Source organism: Balaenoptera physalus (assembly GCF_965194825.1).
Source record: "Balaenoptera physalus genome assembly, chromosome: 1".
In the NCBI taxonomy this organism is placed as follows: domain Eukaryota; kingdom Metazoa; phylum Chordata; class Mammalia; order Artiodactyla; family Balaenopteridae; genus Balaenoptera; species Balaenoptera physalus.
The window spans coordinates 161,376,039-161,395,454 of record NC_138882.1 but is presented as its reverse complement, the minus strand read 5'-3'; the positions used below and the strand labels follow the sequence as shown (position 1 = coordinate 161,395,454).

The window sequence follows — 19,416 nt, the reverse complement described above, 5'->3', positions numbered from 1 at the left end:
TCTGTGTAATGTACCATTCTCAGTACTCACCGCGTTCCTACTGACTGTGCTCAGCTCATCAGCACATCAAGCCTGTTCCTGCTCCAGCGTCTTTACATTTGTAGCTCCATCTGCCTGGAACATTTCCCCCAAGGTCTTTTCATGGTTTGTGTCTTCTCAACATTTAGGTCCCTGTTCAAATATCACTTCACTCATTACCCTATCAGAAGTACCAACTCCTCTCACATCAAAATACTTCTGACCCTGTTTTGATTTCCATGGCACTTGTCGTGACTAGACATTATTTGTTGCCTTTGCCCCATACTTGAGTGTAAGTTCTCTGAGGGCAGAAACAGTGTCTGTCTGGTTTATTGCTATATCCCTAGCACCTAAAATAGTACCTGGCACATAAGTACTCTAATGATGGATGGATGGACATCTGCAGCTCCGTACGTATATCCTGCAGGGCGTCTAAGTCAATGCAGCTAAGAGAAATAGAATGTGAGCCACATGTGTGATTTAAAATTTTTTAGCAGCTACCTTAAAAAATAAGGAAAAACAGGTGAAATTAACGTTAATAATTTACTCTAACCCAGTATATAAGAATATTAACATTTTAACAAATAATACTAAAAATTAGTTATTTTACATTTTTTTTTTTAACTCAGTATTCAAACTCTGGTAAATGTACAGCTGCCTCAATTCAGACTAGTCACATTTCATGTACTCAAGAGCCACACGTGGCTAGTGGCTATCATGTTAGTACAAGTGTAGACAGTCACCCTACTGTTCTTGTTCTCTACTTCTGTGAGATCCAGAATGGGAGGAAGCTAGAAACTTCTGGTGGTTGGGGAGGGGGGTGTTTCTTAGCTCTCCCTGCTTCATCTCCCTCTTCTGAAGGAAGCCTTGGGGAAGCCATGATCATGTCCTTAGAATGATGATGATGATGACGACTGAGCTTCTGCGCTGTGCTGAGCATTTCATGTAAGCTCATTTAATTCTCACGGCAATCCCATTTTACACATTTGGTTGCAGAAACCAAAGTAACTTGTTCAAATTTACACATCTGCCAAGTGTTAGAGCTGGAATGTAAATCTGGCTAAAAGTTAAAGCCGGTATTATAATCATTATGTGACCGTTTTTATTTTGCCACTTTAATGGTCCATGTAGCCTGGACAAATGAAGAGAAATAAAAATGATAGAAAGGAGCTGACCTGACTCTTGGGCTTGGACTCCCAGCACAGCTGAAGTTGCCTCCATCCTGATTCTCCGTTTTAGTTTCTCAAACACCTTAGGTGTTTGACTTCAGTGTCAAACTGTGTTCAGGTCTCAGATCCACTAATTAATAACGGTGTAACCTTCAGTAAAATCGAGTAATGCCCATTTCCTCTTCTGGAGAACGGGAATGCTAATACTAACATCAGGGGCATTTGAGAAAATCCAGTAAGATGACTATAACGTCTGTAAAGCGTTGGGCACAGTGCCCGGTGGCCAGTAGCCACTCAGGACAGGCTAGGTCCTATGCTTCTCTTCCCCCTCCAGGCTGCAAGGTGAGGCGAAGAGTCACTTGACCTCCTAGCTCCACCCCTTCTGTTCGCATATTCTGTGGGGCCCTGGAAGCTATTGCTGCTGGAACTTAGCAACTGGGTAGGTCAGAGAAAGTGGGGCAGGTATTAGAACTGGTGCTTGGGATCCCCCAGTACTAACACGTTTCTCTCTGTGGCACATATTCATCCAGTTGCGGAACCTAAACACCTCAGAGAGGCTCTTACCTCCTCCCTCTCACTCCTCTCCCACACTCTTGACATTCCATCTCACAGTGGCTCCTGGTCCCACTACTTCTCATTCCTTTCTGCTGCTGTCCAACAGTATGTCTTTGCTCCAGCCCCCCTCAGCTCATGCAGTGTTACACAGCCTTCCTACACGCTGGCTGCCAGGATAATCTTTCTAAACCAACCTGACCATGTCACTTCCCTACTTAAAATTTCCTATTTTCAGGACTGAGTGTCAACTACTCAGCTTGTCATTGATCCAACAAGTATGGGGGATGGGGGATGTACTTTATGCCTAAGCGTTGTTATGGGCATAAAGATACAGCAGTGCACCAAGCACAGCAAAAGCCCTGCCCACACGGAGGGGGCTTACAGTCTAGGGGCCCTTCACAGTCTGGACCCCAGCACCCCTTTACAGCCTTATCTCCCCGCAACTCCCTTCCAGCCCACCTCCCACACGCCGGGCACTCTGGTCTCTTCGCCTGCCAAGCCTGTCCACGCTCCCGATGTTAGACTAGTCCCCTCCTCTCAGATCCCGCCATTCCCCCTGCCGCGCCGCTGCAAGACCTAGGGCTCCCCGGCAAAGTGAGGACCCTCTTCCTGCCAACTAAAGCCGCGTGGCCCCACCCCTGCCTCTCGGGGATTGTGAGCTAACAGCCGGGGGGGGGCGGGTGAGAGGCTTGGGACGGCGCGGCTCCCCCTCTCCTGGGCTGGCCCCTCTCCACCGCCCAGGAAGCGGGGAAGGAGTGCGGGCGCCCACCCCATCTAAGAATGTCTGGTCCCCAGGTAAGCAGCCGCAGCGTCGCACGCGCCTCCCCCAGGGTGCTGTCGGCGACCACGGCCCTGGGGGGAAGGAGCTGTCCCGAAGCGCGGGCGCCCAGCCCCGGCTCCGTCTCTTCCATCTTTTCGCCTGGGCGTCGTCGCCGTCGCTGTCGTCCAGGACCGACGCGGTACAGCGGGTAGGGGAGGGGTGAGGAGGGGAGCGCCGGTGTCTCCAGCTCGGACAGACGGGCGTCGGCAGGAGGCCGGCTCCCTGTTGGGCTGTTGGCCTCTAGGGTGGCGGGATGGAGTGGGGGCGGCCAGGGTGGGGCGGGGCGTTTCTAACCCGAGGGGCTGTGCGCGTGGCTCACCGCCCGCGGGGGAGCGCCGCCCGGGGCCTTCTCGCTCCAACGCTGCGCGGGTTTCCAGGCAAGGCACCGACTTCGCCACGCCTTGCCTCTCCTGAGGAATCGCCGAGTCCCACGCAACTCTCCCCTCTTCTTCCGCTAGCAGCCCCAGCGTCGGACATTTCTGCTCGCTCACTTCGTACTCCTCACTCACCAGTCTCATGGCTGGTTTCCTTTTCTTCAGCCTCTCCCCTCGAGACCACCCTCCATCCCCAACCCACATCTGATCAAGACACCCCCTTACCAAATAAACATCACTGCCCATCCACAGCGGCAAGGCAAGGTCACAGCAGCTATCACAACTGTGGCCTCCCTGCCGGCTTTGCCTCCAGGCAGTCCTGTCTCCCTGGGACCCAGCCTCCCCATTGGGCTTCCGCCCTTGCAATTTCCTTTGCCAGGAAGCACCCCCCTTTGTTTATGCCCAGAGACCCTCCGTAAATATCACATTGGCCAAGCCCTCCCCTGCCCCCACCCCAGACTTAGTCTTCCCTGGACACCCTCAGCAACCGGACGGCCCCGTGTCCAACAAGAGTGGCCACACTGCCGTCACCGTCCCTACACACATCTGCCTCCCCTACCAGACTCCCAGCCTCCTGAGGGTGCCCAGAACACACAGGCCTGGCGCACAGCAGGCATGGGCAAATCAAGATCATAAACGTTGGGTAGAAGCTGGGTGTGCTGAGGGGCTGGATTGTTCACTTGAGAAGGCTTCTCACAGGAGAAACTAGACAGGCTTTGAGTGATTCCGTGCAGGGAGAGGATCTCGGTCAAGCACCAGAATGCTCTATTAATGTAACAATATCATTGAACAACTTCTATTGTCAGGCCTCATGCCGGGCACAGGGGACCTCGATCGGCACTCAAGTTCCTTCCCCTGTAGTAGAGAAGGAAGACCACGTAGGTGGTGCCAATACAGAGTGCCAAGTGTCACACGGCGAGCACAAGGAGATGTGGCAGTGCAGAGGAAGAGCAGCTCAAGACTTGAGGGGGTGTCAGGCTTCCCAAAGAGGCCCACCACCCAACCCAAGACCAGAGGGGGGCAGAGAAGGGGTCAAGGGGCAATGGAGAGAGGAGGCTGAGAGTCGAGCAGGGCTTCATCACGAAGGGCTTGCATACCACATGAAGGAGCTGGACTCCATCCTGAGGGTGTTGGGGAGCCACTGATGGCTTCCGAGGAGCCGGGGAGTGACGTGAGCCAGTCTTGCAGGCCACTGCTGGGCAAGGCCTCAGCTCCGACCCCCTCCTCTGAGACGCCTCCTCTGAGCCCCCTGACAGGCGGGGCCCCTCTTCTGTGCTCCCTCAGCAGCCTTGTCACCTCTTCTCTTCTGTGCAGGGTTGAATGCCTCTGCCAGACTGAGCTTTTTGAGAGACGAGACCAGGTCTTAATCTTCTCTGTCCCAAGACCAAATGTTTGCTGAATGAATGGATTTTTCCTTTTTTCTCTAAATTTCAACAGCTCTTATTCTCAGCTCCACATCCTTCCATACCTGGGGCCTGTGCTGCAAATGGCTTTTAACTGGGAAAGAGGAGGCCCAGTTCCAATCCCGGCTCCACAATTTGCTGGAACAAGTTGCTTCACTGTTCTGAAACCTCAGTTTCCCCATTGTTAAGATGAGTTACCACCATGAACTGTCTGTAAGTCTCCACAGGCATGCATGAGTCTTGTTTTCCTGAACAGACTGTAAATTCCATGGTCCAGGCAGGGACCAAGGGCTTTCCCCAGCACCTTGCTCAGTCTGAGCTTACAACGAATACTACGATCAGTCCTGTTGGTTGGTAGACAGCAGAGTACACAGGAAAGAACACTTACGGTGAAGTTGGAAGTCTTGTTCTGCCACTTCCAGTGTGACCTTGAACAAGGTTCTTCCCCTCTCTGAGTCTTCTTTGCCTTACCTGGCAGACCTCACAGGGCCATTGGAAACCATAGTGGTGAAAGTGCTTTGTGAATGAAAGAGATACTATAGTAGACAATTAATTGCACATTAATTAAAAAAAAACCAAACCATGTAGTAGTATAGATGAGGTTTGTCTCGTACTTGGTAGACATACCCCAGGTATCTACTGACTGCCTCTGAGACGCTGGGATGCTGCTCTTCCAGGTGCAGACTAGGCTGGAACAGAGGTGCTTGGTCTTGCTCGGGTCAGCCCTGAGACTCAAGACAGACCAGGAGGGAAGGGTTGATAGGGAGGGAGCAGGCATCCAATCCTTTGCCCCCCTCCCATCCCAGATTTCTTGGACTAGCATTGCTTCCTGTCTTAGGTTTTGAGGGGACCTGGCGTGACAAGGTCTCAGGAGTCCCAGTGGCTTTGGCATTGTAGCTACTGATACCCCTTGGTGAATGAAGCTGGCCTATGGGAGCAGTTAGCTCCACCGTGCTGCCTGATAAACTCCCAGCCCCAAATTCCAAGTCCGGCCCCCTCTCAACCTCTGACATACTGGTGGCAGTATTTATGGGAAAGGACCATGATTTGTCTTAGCTCTTGCCCAGACCAGAAGGGCCTGGGGCTGTACAGAGGGGCTGTATGCAGGCAGAGTCTCAGCTTCCTCACCTCGAAAATGAGTGGGGATTAAATGAGAAAACACCTTGGAACTTGTACATTTTACTCACGTGCAGGATTGCTATTTGTGGGTAGTGTGTTTACAACCAGTGGGGCCTCCCTGTTTCAGAGAGCGCTGGGGCTCTTTCTCCAAAAGAAAGTTTCACACACAGTTTATGTGTAAGGAGTGCACATGTTTGGTCTTAGAGCGAAAATGGACACAGAGGGACTGTGAAAATGGCCAGGGCCAGCTGATTCCCTGCTGCTGAGACAGGCTGAGGGGAGGGAGGAGGCCCGGGCAGGGAGGCCGTAGCTGCCCAGCCAGACTGGCCATCTGGGCTCCCTCAGTGCCCGCTACCCCACAAACCTCCTCCTGCTGAGATTATGCCCCCATAAGAAGCACCAGATTTAGAATCAAACAGGAGGGATTGATTCTACTCACCTAATGTGTGACTTTGAGCAAATACCTCCGTTTCTCAGGACCTCAGTTCCCTCATTCATGAAACGGGGAGAATTATAGCACCATCTCCTAAGGTTGTCAGGATCAGAAGAGAGAACGTGGTGAAAGTGCCATGTGAACTATTTAGTGCTGTCCATATGCATCTTCTGTTGCTCATCTCTTCCCCTGTCGACGCTTGGGGCACCTCAGCCACAGCCCTGTCCTTCCGAGGGAGTGAGCGTGGCCTCTGGAACAAAGGAGCCTGAGTCTGCAGTGGGCCCTTTGTGCTTCCTTCCCGTCAAGTAGCCTCTCTCCCCCTTGGCCACTCCTGGGGGTGAGGGGGTTACCCCTTCCCAGTGTTTTTGTTCCTGTGGGGCTCACTCCAAAGTATTAAAAGTAGCTTTATAATTAAAAAAAGAAAAAAAAAAGTAGGGCTCATTTATGATAAAGGTCTCTATGACAAGGGCTCATCTCTCAGATGGGGGAAGGGCGCATACCCCTTGGACCCTGGGCCGTGGGAGTGCCGGGAGGGTCAGCGTATGGGCTAGAGGGAGGTCTGTGCTGTAGGGCAAGGGGTGTAGTCAGAGAGGGGTGGAAGCTATGGTCATGCTGGTTCACTCACTTTGCTATTGAACTTTCCCAGGCACTCATCTTCAGCACCTTTGTCTTACCTCCTGGGTCTCCTCCATCTACCTGCAGTCTCCCTGATTCCAGCCAGTGAAACCATGTTGGGAGAGCACAGCTCTGGGATGAGGTCTAGGGGAACAGGAGCTACTGGGTCCCTGGGAGCCTCTTTTGGGACTCTTTGACCTTGACAACTCCTTGTCCCTCTCCCCTGGGCCCCAGGTCAGCACACCAGTTTCTTCCTGACCAAAGAGCAGAGCCACGCCCAGATGAATGAATTTTCCTGGAAGGATGTTGCCAGTGCCTTGTCCCTGGCCAACATGATCCTGGGGCTCTTCTCCATCTTCTGCAGCTTCTGCAAGTAGGTCTGGGGCCCAGCAAGCTCTTAGCCAAGAGCTGGAGCCAATGGCATGAGGGAAGGAGTGGGGAGTCTAGAGAGCCAGGCTCCGAGGCATACAGATCAACGGGGGGCAGGAGAAAGTGCAGTAGGTTGGGAGTCAAGGGGTCAAGATCCTAGCCTCAGTTCTACCACCAGCCTGATATGCGACCTTAGCTAGGTCATATCCTAAGCCTCAGTTTCTCCATCTTTAAAACAAGCAGCTCACACTATGATCTCTATAGTTCCTTCCAGCTATGGCAATCTAGAATGGTTTCTATGAGAAAATCAAGAGATTTTGAGATTTTGAGATTTCTGTTCTGGTAGCCTTTGCACAATCCTTGGGTAGGCAGGCTACCATTACATTTTTTTGATTCTTAAATTAGAGCATATGATCTGGCAGAATATTTGAAATTAGCTCTGTTCTGGAAACTCTGAGACATGTATATGGGCCCCCAAAAAAGTTGTAGGCAAATTATGTTTCTGTAAATTGAATCATATTTCAATGGCTTTGGGAAATCAGCTCTTTAAAGATAAGTCCTTTATAATGCAAATAATATCCTCCTAATCTGTTTGATTCTTTATAACCATGAGCAAGTGACTTCTCTGGATCTGTTTCTCAACCATAAAATAAGAGGATTTTACCTGATGATGTTTAAGTTCCCTTCCAGTTTGAAAATTGTATGATTCTCTAAGTCTGGGTTTTTGGGGTCTCATAAAGTGGGGGTATACCTGCTGCAGAAAATCGCTGTCTTCTTAGTTCAACCTAATCTTCTGGGAGTGTAGTTTTTATGCCATGATGGTGGGCCCAATTCCCTTTAGACACATAGGTAGGGGTCTAAACAAAGGAAATACTAAGGCTGTTTGGGGACAGCTGAAGTCTGGGGTCAGGCTCTCTGTTTGCTTCTGCTGGGCCACCCAAGCATTGCAGTCAGGGTGTCGACTTGCGTATGGCCTCCTAGGGCAGTTTGGTCTGAGATTGTGGTAGCTGATTTCAGAGGAGTCTGGGAGCATATGCTGGAAAGAAACATAGAATCCTTGAATGTAGGGTCTGAAAGACATCATTCAGAGCATCAAAATACATGAGACAAAAACTGATATAACTACAAGCAGAAACTGATGACTCTATTATCATAGCTGGATATTTCTATACCCCTTTATCAGTAATTGATAGATCCAGCAGGCAGAAAATCAGTAAGGATATAGTTGAATTGAACAGCACCGTCAATCCACTGGATCCAACTGATATTTATAGAATACTTCATCCAACAATAGCAGAATACACATTCTTCTCAAGCTCACCAAGATAGACCACATTCTGGTCTGTAAGACATACCTTAACAAATTAAAAAAAATAGAAATGATACGAAGTATGCTCTCAGGCCATATGGAGTTAAACTAGAAATTAATAACAGAAAGATAACTAGAAAATTCCGAAATACATGAAGGTTAAACAACTTCTAAATAATACATAGATAAAAAAAAGGAGTCTCAAGAGAAATTAAAAAAAAATATTTTGAACTAAAAGAAAGTGAAAATACAACTTATCATAATTTGTGAGATGCAGTGAATGCAGTACTTAAAGGGAAATTCATATCATTGAATGCATATATTAGAAAAGAAATCTGCTCTGTAAAAGACCATGTCAAGAGAACTAGAAGACAAGCCACAGACTGGGAGAAAATATTTGCAAAAGTCATCCGATAAAGAACTACAGTCCAAAATATACAAAGCTTAACACTCATCAATAAGAAAACAACCCAATTAAAAAAGGGCCAAAGACCTTAACAGACACCTCACAAAAGAAGATATCCAGATGGCATTTAAACATATGAAGAGATATTTTACATCATATATCATCAGGGAAATGCAAATTAAATGACAATGAGATACCACTATACACCTTTTAGAAGGACCAGAATCCAGAACACTGATAGCAACAAATGCTGCTGAGGATGTGGAGCAACAAGAACTCTCATTCATTGCTGGTGGGAATGCACAATGGTACAGCCACTTTGGAAGACAGTTTGGTGGTTTCCTACAAAACTAAACATACTCTTACCATATAATCCAGCAATCACACTCCTTGGTGTTTATCCAAATGAATTGAAAACTATGTTCAAAACCTGTACTTGGATGTTTATGATGTTTTATTCATAATAACCAAATCTTGGAAGCAACAAAGATGTCCTTCAGTAGATGAATGGATAAATAAATTGTGGTACATCCAGACAATGGAATATCATTCAGTGTTAAAAAGAAATGAGCTATCAAGCCCTACGAAGACATGGAGGAACATTAAATGCATATTATTAAGTGAAAGAAGCCAATCTAAAAAGCCTACATATTATATGACTCCAACTATATGACATTCTGGAAAAGAAAATATGTGTCCAAAAATATGGAGACAATAAAAAGATCAGTAGTTTCCAGAGGGGTTGAGGAGGACATAAATAGGTAGAGCACAGAGAATTTTTAGGACAGTGAAAATGCTCTATATGATATTATAATGATGGATATATATCATTATACTTTTGTCCAAAACCATAGAACATATAAAACCAAGAGTGAGCCCTAAGGTAAACTATGGACTTTGAGTGACTACAGTGTGTCAGTGTAGGTTCATCCTTGGTATGTACCAAGGCCAGAATGCACCATTCTGGTGAGTGATGTTGATAATGGGAGAGGCTATGCATATGTGGGGCTAAGGGGTATATGGGAATCTCTGTATTCCTCTCAATTTTGTTGTAAACCGAAAACTTCCCTAAAAAAATAAAGTCTTAGAAAAAATGGAAAAGAAGGAAGATCTAAAATCAATTATGTAAGCTTCCACCTTAGGAAGCTAGAAAAAGAAGAGCAAATTAAATCCGCGGTAAGCAGAAGGAAAGAAATAATAAAAATTAGAGCAGAAATCAATGAAATTGAAAACAAGAAATCAATTAAAAAAAAAAATCAATGAAACCAAAACCTGGTTCTTTGAAAAGATCAATAAAATGGATAAACCTCTAGCCAGGCTAACCAAAAAAAAGACAAGACACAAATTACCAGTGTCAGAAATGAAAGTGGAGGAATCATTACATGGACATTAAAAGCATAGTAAAGGAATATTGTGAACAGCTCTATGCCCACAAACTTGATAGCCTAGATGAAAGAGACCAACTCCTTAGAAGATACAAGCTACCAAAACTCACACTAGGAGAAACAGATAATCTAAATAGGCCTATACCTATTAAATAAATCATTTGGTACAAACCCCTCATTTTATAGATGGAGGAACAGAGACCTATAGGAAGGAGGAGTGGTTTATCTGAGATGGTCGTAGAGGTTGGACTAAGGCCTAGGACTCCCCTTGCCACTGAATGTGCCTGGAATTTAGAATTGAAAGGGACCTTAGTGATTACCGAGGGGGTTGAGGGCACCCCTTTAAGACTGTGGGTTGAGAATGAGAGTATGGAAGGGATGTAGATATGTGTGAGGGTGTGTGTGTGTGTGTGTGTGTGTGTGTGTGTGTGTGTGTGTGTGTAAAGCAGCACATATCAAAAAGGATGTGAGTGTGGGGAACACGTAGGGGTGTGTGTATGTGTGCTAGCGTAGGAAGCGTATAGGGGGAGGGGGGTGGAGTCCAGTGGAGACCATGAAAGAGCCGCCCTTTGGGGCCTGCTGGCCTGCTTTTTAGGAAGTCCCCCTGTGCCTCCTGGATGCTTTTGGTCAGCTTTCTATTAGACATGGCTATCGGGGCAATGACCAGACACCTCAACATCTGCTCCACATCGGGTGAGTCCAGGCCTCAGACTCATAATCCCTGACCCCAGAAGCACCCATTCGGGTCAGCTCCTCCATCCCCTGAAATACAGCAGGCTTCCTTCAGTCGCCACTCCTGTTCACATCCCTCTGAGTGTAGCAGAAGCAGCCCTTGAACAGGAGTTTGTGAGCCCCACAGTCTAGATCTAGCTCCTCTGCTGGTTCGCTTATTGATCGCTGGCTGTCTTTGTCCCGGCCTTCAGTGGGCTTATCTGTCCCGTCTCCCTCTTCAGGGTGGATCTGGGAGTGGGAGTGGTGGCTGTGGTCATGGGGGAGTGGGGAAATGAAAAATTACCCCAAGCAGATCTGCTGGTTTAAAATATGACAAGATATTTCCATGCAAGATTTTGCTTGAAAAAACGGGTTCCACAGCTTATCAATTTGTTCCCAATTGTGGTCCAACCCTTGCATGTTAAAGGATGGGAAAACTAAGACCTAGACAGGGAAAGACTTGTCTAAAGCCATGTGGTCAGTTTGAGGCAGAGCCAGAAGGAGAGCCTAGTCTTTGATCAACAGACCACCCTGGGGAGCAGCTGTTGCCCTCTGGCCCCTCAGGGACCTGACAAACAGGATCCTGCTTTTCCTCACTCCAGCTCCCCCACTAGAGGGGACTAAGGTATAAGACATATGAGTGTAAGTTCTTCTAACCTTGGCCTTCTGGAGCAGGAGCCAAGCTGAATGACCTTGCTGTCTTCACCACCTTTGGCCTGGCCTCAGCCCTGCTTCTAGGCATGGATGGGCCTCTGAACGGGTTCCTGGCCATCATCTATGTGTTGGCTATTTCAGTCCACCTCTGTTTTTATTCAACTGGTGAGTGGAAGCCAGCCTTATGGCTGAGGGTAGGGAACCATGGAGGGGAGGAGCTGTTGGATGCTGGAAGCGTGAGGTGCAGTAATTGACTCCTTTCCTTCCTTTTATGGAGGCCCCCTTCCTTCCTTCTCCCCTGCTCTAGGTCCACTGGAGACTGCAGGCTGCATTGGCAGAGACCTGTTCTAGGGGGCGGGAACCCTTGGTTCTTGAACCAGCTGTGCCTTTTTCTTGTAGTGTGACCTTTGGATGGAGCACATGAATTCACAGACTCTAGAACTAGAGGTCATACTCCAGTTTCCCATAACAGATGGAGAAACTGAACTCTGGTGAGGGTGATTACCTTGCCTAAGGTCACAACGCAAGGGATTGCAGATGCAGACAGAAAGATCTCAAAGGACCCTTCTACAGAGGCTTCCTAGGGGCCAAGGCATAGGCCTGGTCCTAGCTGCCTGCTTTACCTTGAGGATCCAGTGCAAAGCCCACACATCATCTCTAAATAACTAAGTGCTTTATGGCTGGCCACTGCCCTGGGGTTAGGGGATTTGGAACGTGGGGCAGGGAAGACCCAGAGAGAGAAGGGCTTCCTCCGGTGGGTGCTTTAGAGCAGTGGGAAGCAGCAAACCCCATCTTTTCTTTCCCTGCAGGCGTTCCCTTCACATACAAGGGTCTACCCTGCCCCTATGCTTCCTGTGTTTTGGCCTCCACCTCCCTCCTGACCAAAGGCAACACATTCATTCTCTCTTGCATGGCCTCACTCATGATACTATTCATGATGGACCAGAGCTACTACCCACATGACGAAATCCTGGAGTCTGAGAACTGGAAAAAAATGGTCTATCTGGGAGGTGAGTGAAAATACGGCTCTTAAACGTCACTAGTGATCATTTATTATCACTGCTGCTCATTGCCACCCTGTGCCTCGCCCCCCACATTCCCTCTCTGTTTCACCCTGCTTTACTTTTCTCCGTAGAATTTATCATCACCTGATGTGTATTTACTTGTTTGTTGTCTATACACACTAAACCTGCACCCCCCCATAGAAGACTCTTTTTTATTTGTGCTATAATTCCTAGTACCTAGGATTGTGCCGATCACATAGTAGATGCTCAATAAATATTTGTTGGCTATCACTAAGTTCAATAGAAATTTAGGGAACACTGACCGTATGTCAGGTACTAGGAATCAAATCGGTAAACCAGACAAATACTTCCTGCCTCAGGATTTACAGTCTGATAGGGGAGACAGACACCAAACAAATCATGGCAGAAATAACTAAAAATACATAGTTTTGATGTGTTGTGAAACTATAGGGTGCCCTCAGAGGGCATCAGAGGGTGACCTAATTTAGACTGGAATGCCTTAAGGATGGGAAAGGATCCTTAAGGAGGTAACATTTAAACGAAACCTAGGTGAAAGTGGTCAAAAGGTAAAAACTCCAGTTACAAGATAAGTTCTGGGCATGTAATGTACAGCATGGTGGCTACAGTTAACAATACTGTATTGTCTTTCTGAAAGTTGCTAAGAGAGTAGATCTTAAAAGTTCTCATCAAAAGGAAAAAATGTATAACTATGTGAGGTGATGGATATTAAGTAAATTTATTATGGTTATCATGTTGCAATATATACAAGTATCAAATCGTTGTTGTTACACCTTGGACTAATAACAATGCTATATGTCAATGATATCTCAATAAAGCTGGAAAAAAATTTAAAATACATGAAAACTGCAAGATGATTGGCCAAGTGGTGGGAAGGATGGTTCAGAAAAGGAAACAATTTTTGAATGCTCTGAGGCAAGAACAGCTGGATGCATTAGTGCACCAGTGTGGCTGGACTTGCTGAGGGAGGGCTTGTGACAGACTGAGGCCAGCGAAGTGAGCAGACTGGGCAGGACTGGGGATTGGATCCTGTAGGCAAATGAGAAGCCTTTGAAGGGATTTCTGAGCCACAGTTTTAAACGATCACTTGGCCTGTAATGAAGAGAATAGATTGTAGGAGACTAAGAATGGAAGTAGGAAAACCAGCTTTTTGTCAGATGAGAGGTGATGGTTGCGGTGGAGATGAAGAGATTTGGCATAAATGTCAAAGTGACATAGTTAATTCATGTGAACTGCATTTCCATCAAAGTATTACCACAGTCAAGTTGGTAGGGATTTTGGTTGACATTTGTAATTGAGTTTGATATGGTAACACAGGGACAAAGTTGGTTTGGTCAACTTTGAAGCATGCAAAGCTAAACTCACCTGTCATCTAAACTGGCCCTGTGTGGGGCTAGCTTCTGCTATTAAATCTCACATTGTTACTTGTTCTCCAGACTTCTGCAACAAAGTTAAAGGGGAAGAATAACATCTCACATTTGTAGTACTTCCATAAATTTCTTTCACACATTACCCATTCAATCTCATTATGACAGAGGGTGAGAGGCATTATTATTCCTCTCTTAAGGTAATAAACAGGCTTTAAAAAGGTGACTTGCCCAAGGTCACACAGCTGATAAGTGGCAAAGTATGGACTTTTCTAAATCCAGGTCTTGGGACTCCAAATCCCATGTTCATTCTACTACATCACAGCGGTATCCATTATAGGATCACTCATGCATTTCCATTCCAGAGGAGGCAGGACAACCAACAAATCTGTATTCTGGGGGGTAATAACTGTCCTAGGCAGTCAGAATATTAAAAGTCAGTGTAGGGAATTGTTTACTATTCAAGTTTCCAGGCCCACCTTGCAAGCAGGCCTTTCTAAGGATAGCAGTCTCAGGCCTGCTATGTTAACTCTTTTCTGCATGCGTATAATATTTTATTGACCCTTATCTCATGTTAAACTTGAAACAATTAGGAATATATTTTTTTCTTTTTTCTTTTTCTAACAAGAGATCTGGGCAACTCAAATTTATTCTTGGCTAAGACTGACTTCTGATCTGAATTTGACAAAATGGAGCCTGAGATTGCATTAGATTGTAATTGTCTAGTTACACAGGGACAAACTCTGCAAAGGCAGGGATCATGTGTCATTGGTTTTAGTGTCTTAGGCTCTGTGAGTAAAAACTGAAGGCTGGAAAGATGGGAATGGGAAGTAGAGGGTGGAAAATACACATAAGACAGCTTCATAAAAATTGAGTGTTTGCCTTTTTTCTTCCAGGTGTCATCCTGGTGTTTTTGTCTCCACTGTCGCTAACTGCTTTTTACTGCCTGATGTGGTCACTCTCCTACATCTTCTTTCCGGATGCTCTGTGGGGCAAGGCAGCGTGTCTTAACCTGCAGCACCGAAGATATTAAACAGCCTTACCCACTCCCGCTGGCCTCTGTGGGGTTTCTGCCAGCATGTTGGGCCAAGCCTCGCCTTACACTTACTAAATGTTTCCTTGTCCCTATGTTGTGCATGTGCTAGATACATGTTGCCTTGAACCAGAGCAACCCACAGTAGGGCCAGCGGCCTATACGTCTTCCTCTTTACTCAGGGTTCTGAATCTCTTGGGGACAAGAGTTGTTTATGTCATACAGAACAGAATATTTTTCCAAGCTAAATTTGGGCTGGGCTTGAGTTCCATCCCTGTTACCAGCTGGGTGAACTTGTGCACTAAGGTTAGTCCCTTGGAAATGAGTGAAACCCTTCAGAGTTGGTATAGCCTCCACCTTGGTCCTGCCTGAATGTAATTACTCCAGTGGTGAGGTGGGGCTTACTAATGCGTTTCTTAAATTTACAGACTCTGGCTCTGTAGAGCAGAGCTGATAGCAGGACAATCACGTTGCCCAATTTGTGTGTAGGATTTTGTAACTTAAAATTCCATATTTCCACAATCAAAGCTTCTGACTTTTGCTTTGTTTAGAGATTAGACACATTGGCATCTTGAGGGCATCGTCTGGTCTCCGGGATCTCATTATGTGTTCTTTTCCTAAGCTCTAAAATACTAAACTCTAGATATTCAAAGGGCATTTCGTATTCTAAAATCCAAATTGAATAGAAATAAAATTGTATGGAGCCCTAAAGTGGCACCTCACAAAGAACTCAGGCCCACTGAAAGCCATGCCCCCGGCACTGCCTCTGGACTTTCCACCTCCAGGTGGTGAACCAGATTATTGGCTAGTTCTGCCCCTTCCTCAACTAGGGCACCAGAGCCCCTTTACCTCAGGTCTAACTTCTTGAAGTTTGCAGAACAAAGTATATGGCAAATATGCATTAAATCTAAAATTAAACGAAAAATAAAAGTCCAATGAAGTCCACATTGCTATGATTTGACTCTAAAGGAACAGACAGCACCCTCCTCTTCTCCATGGCTTTCTGTTTGTATCTCTGTTATATCATTTGTATTTTTTTCATGGTTAGATGAATATGTCTGTTTCCCACTAGATTTTAAGCTCCTTCAGTTTACATTTTCATATTTCTGCTGCCTACCACAGTGCCCCACACTCAAAAACATTTACTTTGTTGATGAATTGATTTGGTTGTGCATTCTAGTGAGTTATATACAAGGTTACTATAATGTAGTAAGAATCTTACAGATATACATGGGCTCAGACATTTCAGTGTGATGTCCTTCAATGCTGAACCCTCAATTCACTGAGGCTATCCTTCATCAAAATATTTTAGGAACTCCAGGTCGAGAAATGTCTTCACATAAGCTCTTAGAGGCCAGCACCTAGCGCAGTGCCTGGACATAGTAGGTACTCAAAAAAATACTTATTTTACTCTGAACCAACCAAATTTAGTCCAAAAACCTAATACTCAATATTAGCCAATGGTGTCCTCTTCTTAAACCAAAACCACATCAGCTATCAGATTTGGCCTCAAATGATTTTTGGCTATATCTAAAACTTGAACTACATTCAAAGGAAAAAGATGCAATTCTGAAAGAGGATTTCCATGTCCATTTTGAGCCATAGCAGCAGAGCTAAAATAAATATGTAGACTCCCAAGAGGACTGCTTTGAACGGGAAAATACACATTTGATTGTATAAATTGTACTTTGTTTACAACAATAATAATCATACTACATTGCCTCAAAAAAAAGTTTAGGTTAGCAATATGAAGATAGTTATAGGTCAGCTAAGAGCCTCTTGACTTAACAGAGGGACATGTGCTTCCTTCTACCTATATGAAAGTAAGGCTACACTTCTACTCTGGCTCTGGGGTCTCAGGATGCTAATGCTAACCGTTCAATGTCTTTACTTCCTTAGTCAGGAATCAAAATAAAAAATAGAACTAAAATAGAACATGTTATAAAATTAAATAAATAAATAAAATAAAATATTCTAACATATAACAGATCTTAGGAACAAGTGGGAAGGCCAAGACTTAAAAAACATACTTCTCAAGCATCTTTTCTGATAACAATGGTATGAAACTAGAAATCAACTACAAGAAGAAAGGTGGGGAAAAAAATCACAAATATGTGGAGACTGAACAACATGCTACTGAACAACTATTGGGTCAACAAAGAAATCAAAGGAAAAATAAAAATTATCTGAAGACAAATGAAAGTGAAATTTTGACATACCAAAACCTATGAGATGCACCAAAAGTGGTACTAAGAGGGAAGTTTATAGTAATACAGGCCTACCTCAAGAAACAAGAAAAATCTCAAACACTATAACCTTACACCTGAAGGAACTAGAAAAAGAAGAACAAATGAAGCCCAAAGTCTGCTGAAGGAAGGAAATATTAAAGATCAGAGCAGAAATAAATGAAATAGAGACTGAAAAGACAATAGAAAAGATCAATGAAACTAAGAGCTGGTTCTCTGAAAGATAAACAAAACTGACAAACTATTAGCTAGACTCACTAAGAAAAAAAGAGAGAAGGTAATGATAAATAAACTCAGAAATGAAAGAGGAGAAATAACAACAGATACCACAGAAATACAAAGGATCAGAAGAGAATATCATGATCAGCTATACATCAACAAACTGGACAACCTAGAAAGAATGGACAATTTCTTAGAATCATATAGTCTTCCAAGAGTGAATCATGAAGAAACAAAATCTGAATAGATCGATCACTGGTGCAGAGATTGAAACAGTAATCAACAACCTCCCCCAAAACAAAATTCCAGGGCCAGATGGCTTCACAGGTGAATTCTACAAAACATTCAAAGAAGAATTAATACCTATCCTTCTCAAACTATTCCAAAAAATAGTTGAAAAGGAGGGAACGCTTCCTAACTATTTTATAAGGCCCACATCACCCTAATACCAAAACCAGACAAAGAAAACACAAAAAAAGAAAATTACAGACCAGTATCACTACTGAACATAGAAGCAAAAATCCTCAACAGAATATTGGAAAACCAAATACAACAATACATTAAGGATCATACACCATGATCAAGTGGGATTTATCCCAGGGATGCCAGGATGGTTCAACATCCACAAAGCAATCAATGTGCTACACCACATTAACAAAATGAAGTATGAAAACCATATGATCATCTCAATAGATGCAGAAAAAGCATTTGACGAGATTCAACACCAATTTATGATAAAAACTCTCAATAAAGTGGGTATGGAAGGAATGTACCTTGACATATTAAAGTACATATATGACAAACCCACAGCTAACATTATACTCAATGGTGAAAAACTGAAAGCTGAAACAAAAGCTTCATGAAACAATATCCTTACCACATGTGATATTTTACAATCTGTTCTATTACTTCATTAAAAAGAAAAGCTGGTCACAATTTATTCAACTGATTTTACAACCACCTACAGTTTGCAATACTAACACTTCTCTAGGATGAACTATATCCAGGGCTGCGACATGTTAATACAAGCAGTTCCCAACTAAGGATCAGAATCTTTCCAACCAATGCTCATATATTAATTGGTTATTTGAAATTTGAAACATATCCCACGAAGTAAGGTAGTTGGGAAGGGAAGTAATATTTACTGAGTAGTTATTACATACATTATCTTACTTATTTCTCAATGAATGATCTTGAGAAGAAGAAAATATTATTCCATTACACAGATGGGAGAAGAGTGAGGCTTGGAGAGGTCAATAACTTATCCAATGCAGTAAAAATGGCACTTGACCCCAAGTCATCTGACTCCAAAAACTGCTCTTTCTAGCATACTAATACATCATTTCCTTAGGTTTATGATGACAGCTTACTCCAAACCTCCATTTCTCCAAAACACAAAACTGAAAAATCCACATTCAACCCAAATTCAGTAGGATACTATAGAACCTAATTACTACTTATGGGGATAATCTATGTAGAGGTAATCCTTGACTATAACTTAGGCTCTCAAAACACATTCTCCACAGGGATAGCAAGTTCCTTAACTCCGCAGTTTATTCCTAAAACGAGCACAGCAATGGGAACAGAATTCTCAGTGACTTCAGAGCGGCAGGGAGACAAAGGAGATGGGAATTGCTGGAGATATTCCCAGCACCACTAGGGAAAATACAGGTATTTCCAGTGTGGAGAGTAATGGAGGTGGCAGTGTTGGCTCTTGTGCCCTCGCTAAGCGATCTGCCTCATTTCCATATGTGTTCTGCTTCTAGGCCTGATAAAGTGAAAGATGAAAATGAAAAATAAAAAACCAAAAACTAAAATGAAAAACCAAAAGCGCCTCACTCCCCTCCCCCTGCTGGTGCAAGCTTGCCACTAGCTGTCCACATTCATAGGGTGACAGGAATCCTATCTTCAAGCCTCTATACCTGAGTTGTGGCTCATCTGGGAGCAGAGGCCACATATTTATACCCGTGTGGCTAAAAACGTAGGGTCTGTAGGGTCTGCAGAGCTTTGGCCCCAGGAAGAATGAAATCTGGAAGCAGCCATGTTCGCTCTCTCCTCTCCTCTCCGCTCTCCTCCTGAGGGAGAGAGGGTCCCCTCTGCTCACCTCAACTTTGCCTGCCTAGTATGTTCTTTTGGACTCCACCTTCTATGGCTAGGCACCCCGACGC

The 19,416-nt window shown here is 44.9% G+C and overlaps 1 protein-coding gene across 2 annotated transcripts; it reads left to right on the top strand.

Annotated features, from left to right (window-relative positions):
• Positions 1 to 2,459: 2,459 nt before the first annotated feature.
• TMEM269 (transmembrane protein 269) lies at positions 2,460 to 19,345 on the top strand. 2 transcript variants are annotated; one of them, XM_082431945.1, is made up of 6 exons: positions 2,460 to 2,537; positions 6,741 to 6,879; positions 10,571 to 10,668; positions 11,362 to 11,505; positions 12,150 to 12,350; positions 14,647 to 19,345. In XM_082431945.1, the coding sequence occupies exons 2-6, from the start codon at positions 6,788 to 6,790 to the stop codon at positions 14,781 to 14,783; spliced, it is 672 nt and encodes a 223-aa protein (XP_082288071.1). In that variant the 5' UTR covers positions 2,460 to 2,537; positions 6,741 to 6,787; the 3' UTR covers positions 14,784 to 19,345. The 2 variants fall into 2 exon arrangements, with proteins under 2 accessions (XP_082288071.1, XP_082288072.1); XM_082431946.1 differs by lacking the exon at positions 2,460 to 2,537 and adding an exon at positions 2,610 to 2,701.
• The last annotated feature ends 71 nt before the right edge of the window (positions 19,346 to 19,416 follow it).

Bases quoted from the DNA above. Each gene is read 5' to 3' on its own strand.
- TMEM269 (XM_082431945.1), top strand. From the start codon at position 6,788: ATGAATGAATTTTCCTGGAAGGATGTTGCCAGTGCCTTGTCCCTGGCC. The intron at 11,506-12,149 runs GTGAGTGGAAGC...CTTTCCCTGCAG, and splicing joins CCTCTGTTTTTATTCAACTG to GCGTTCCCTTCACATACAAG. The intron at 12,351-14,646 runs GTGAGTGAAAAT...TTTTTCTTCCAG, and splicing joins AAAAATGGTCTATCTGGGAG to GTGTCATCCTGGTGTTTTTG.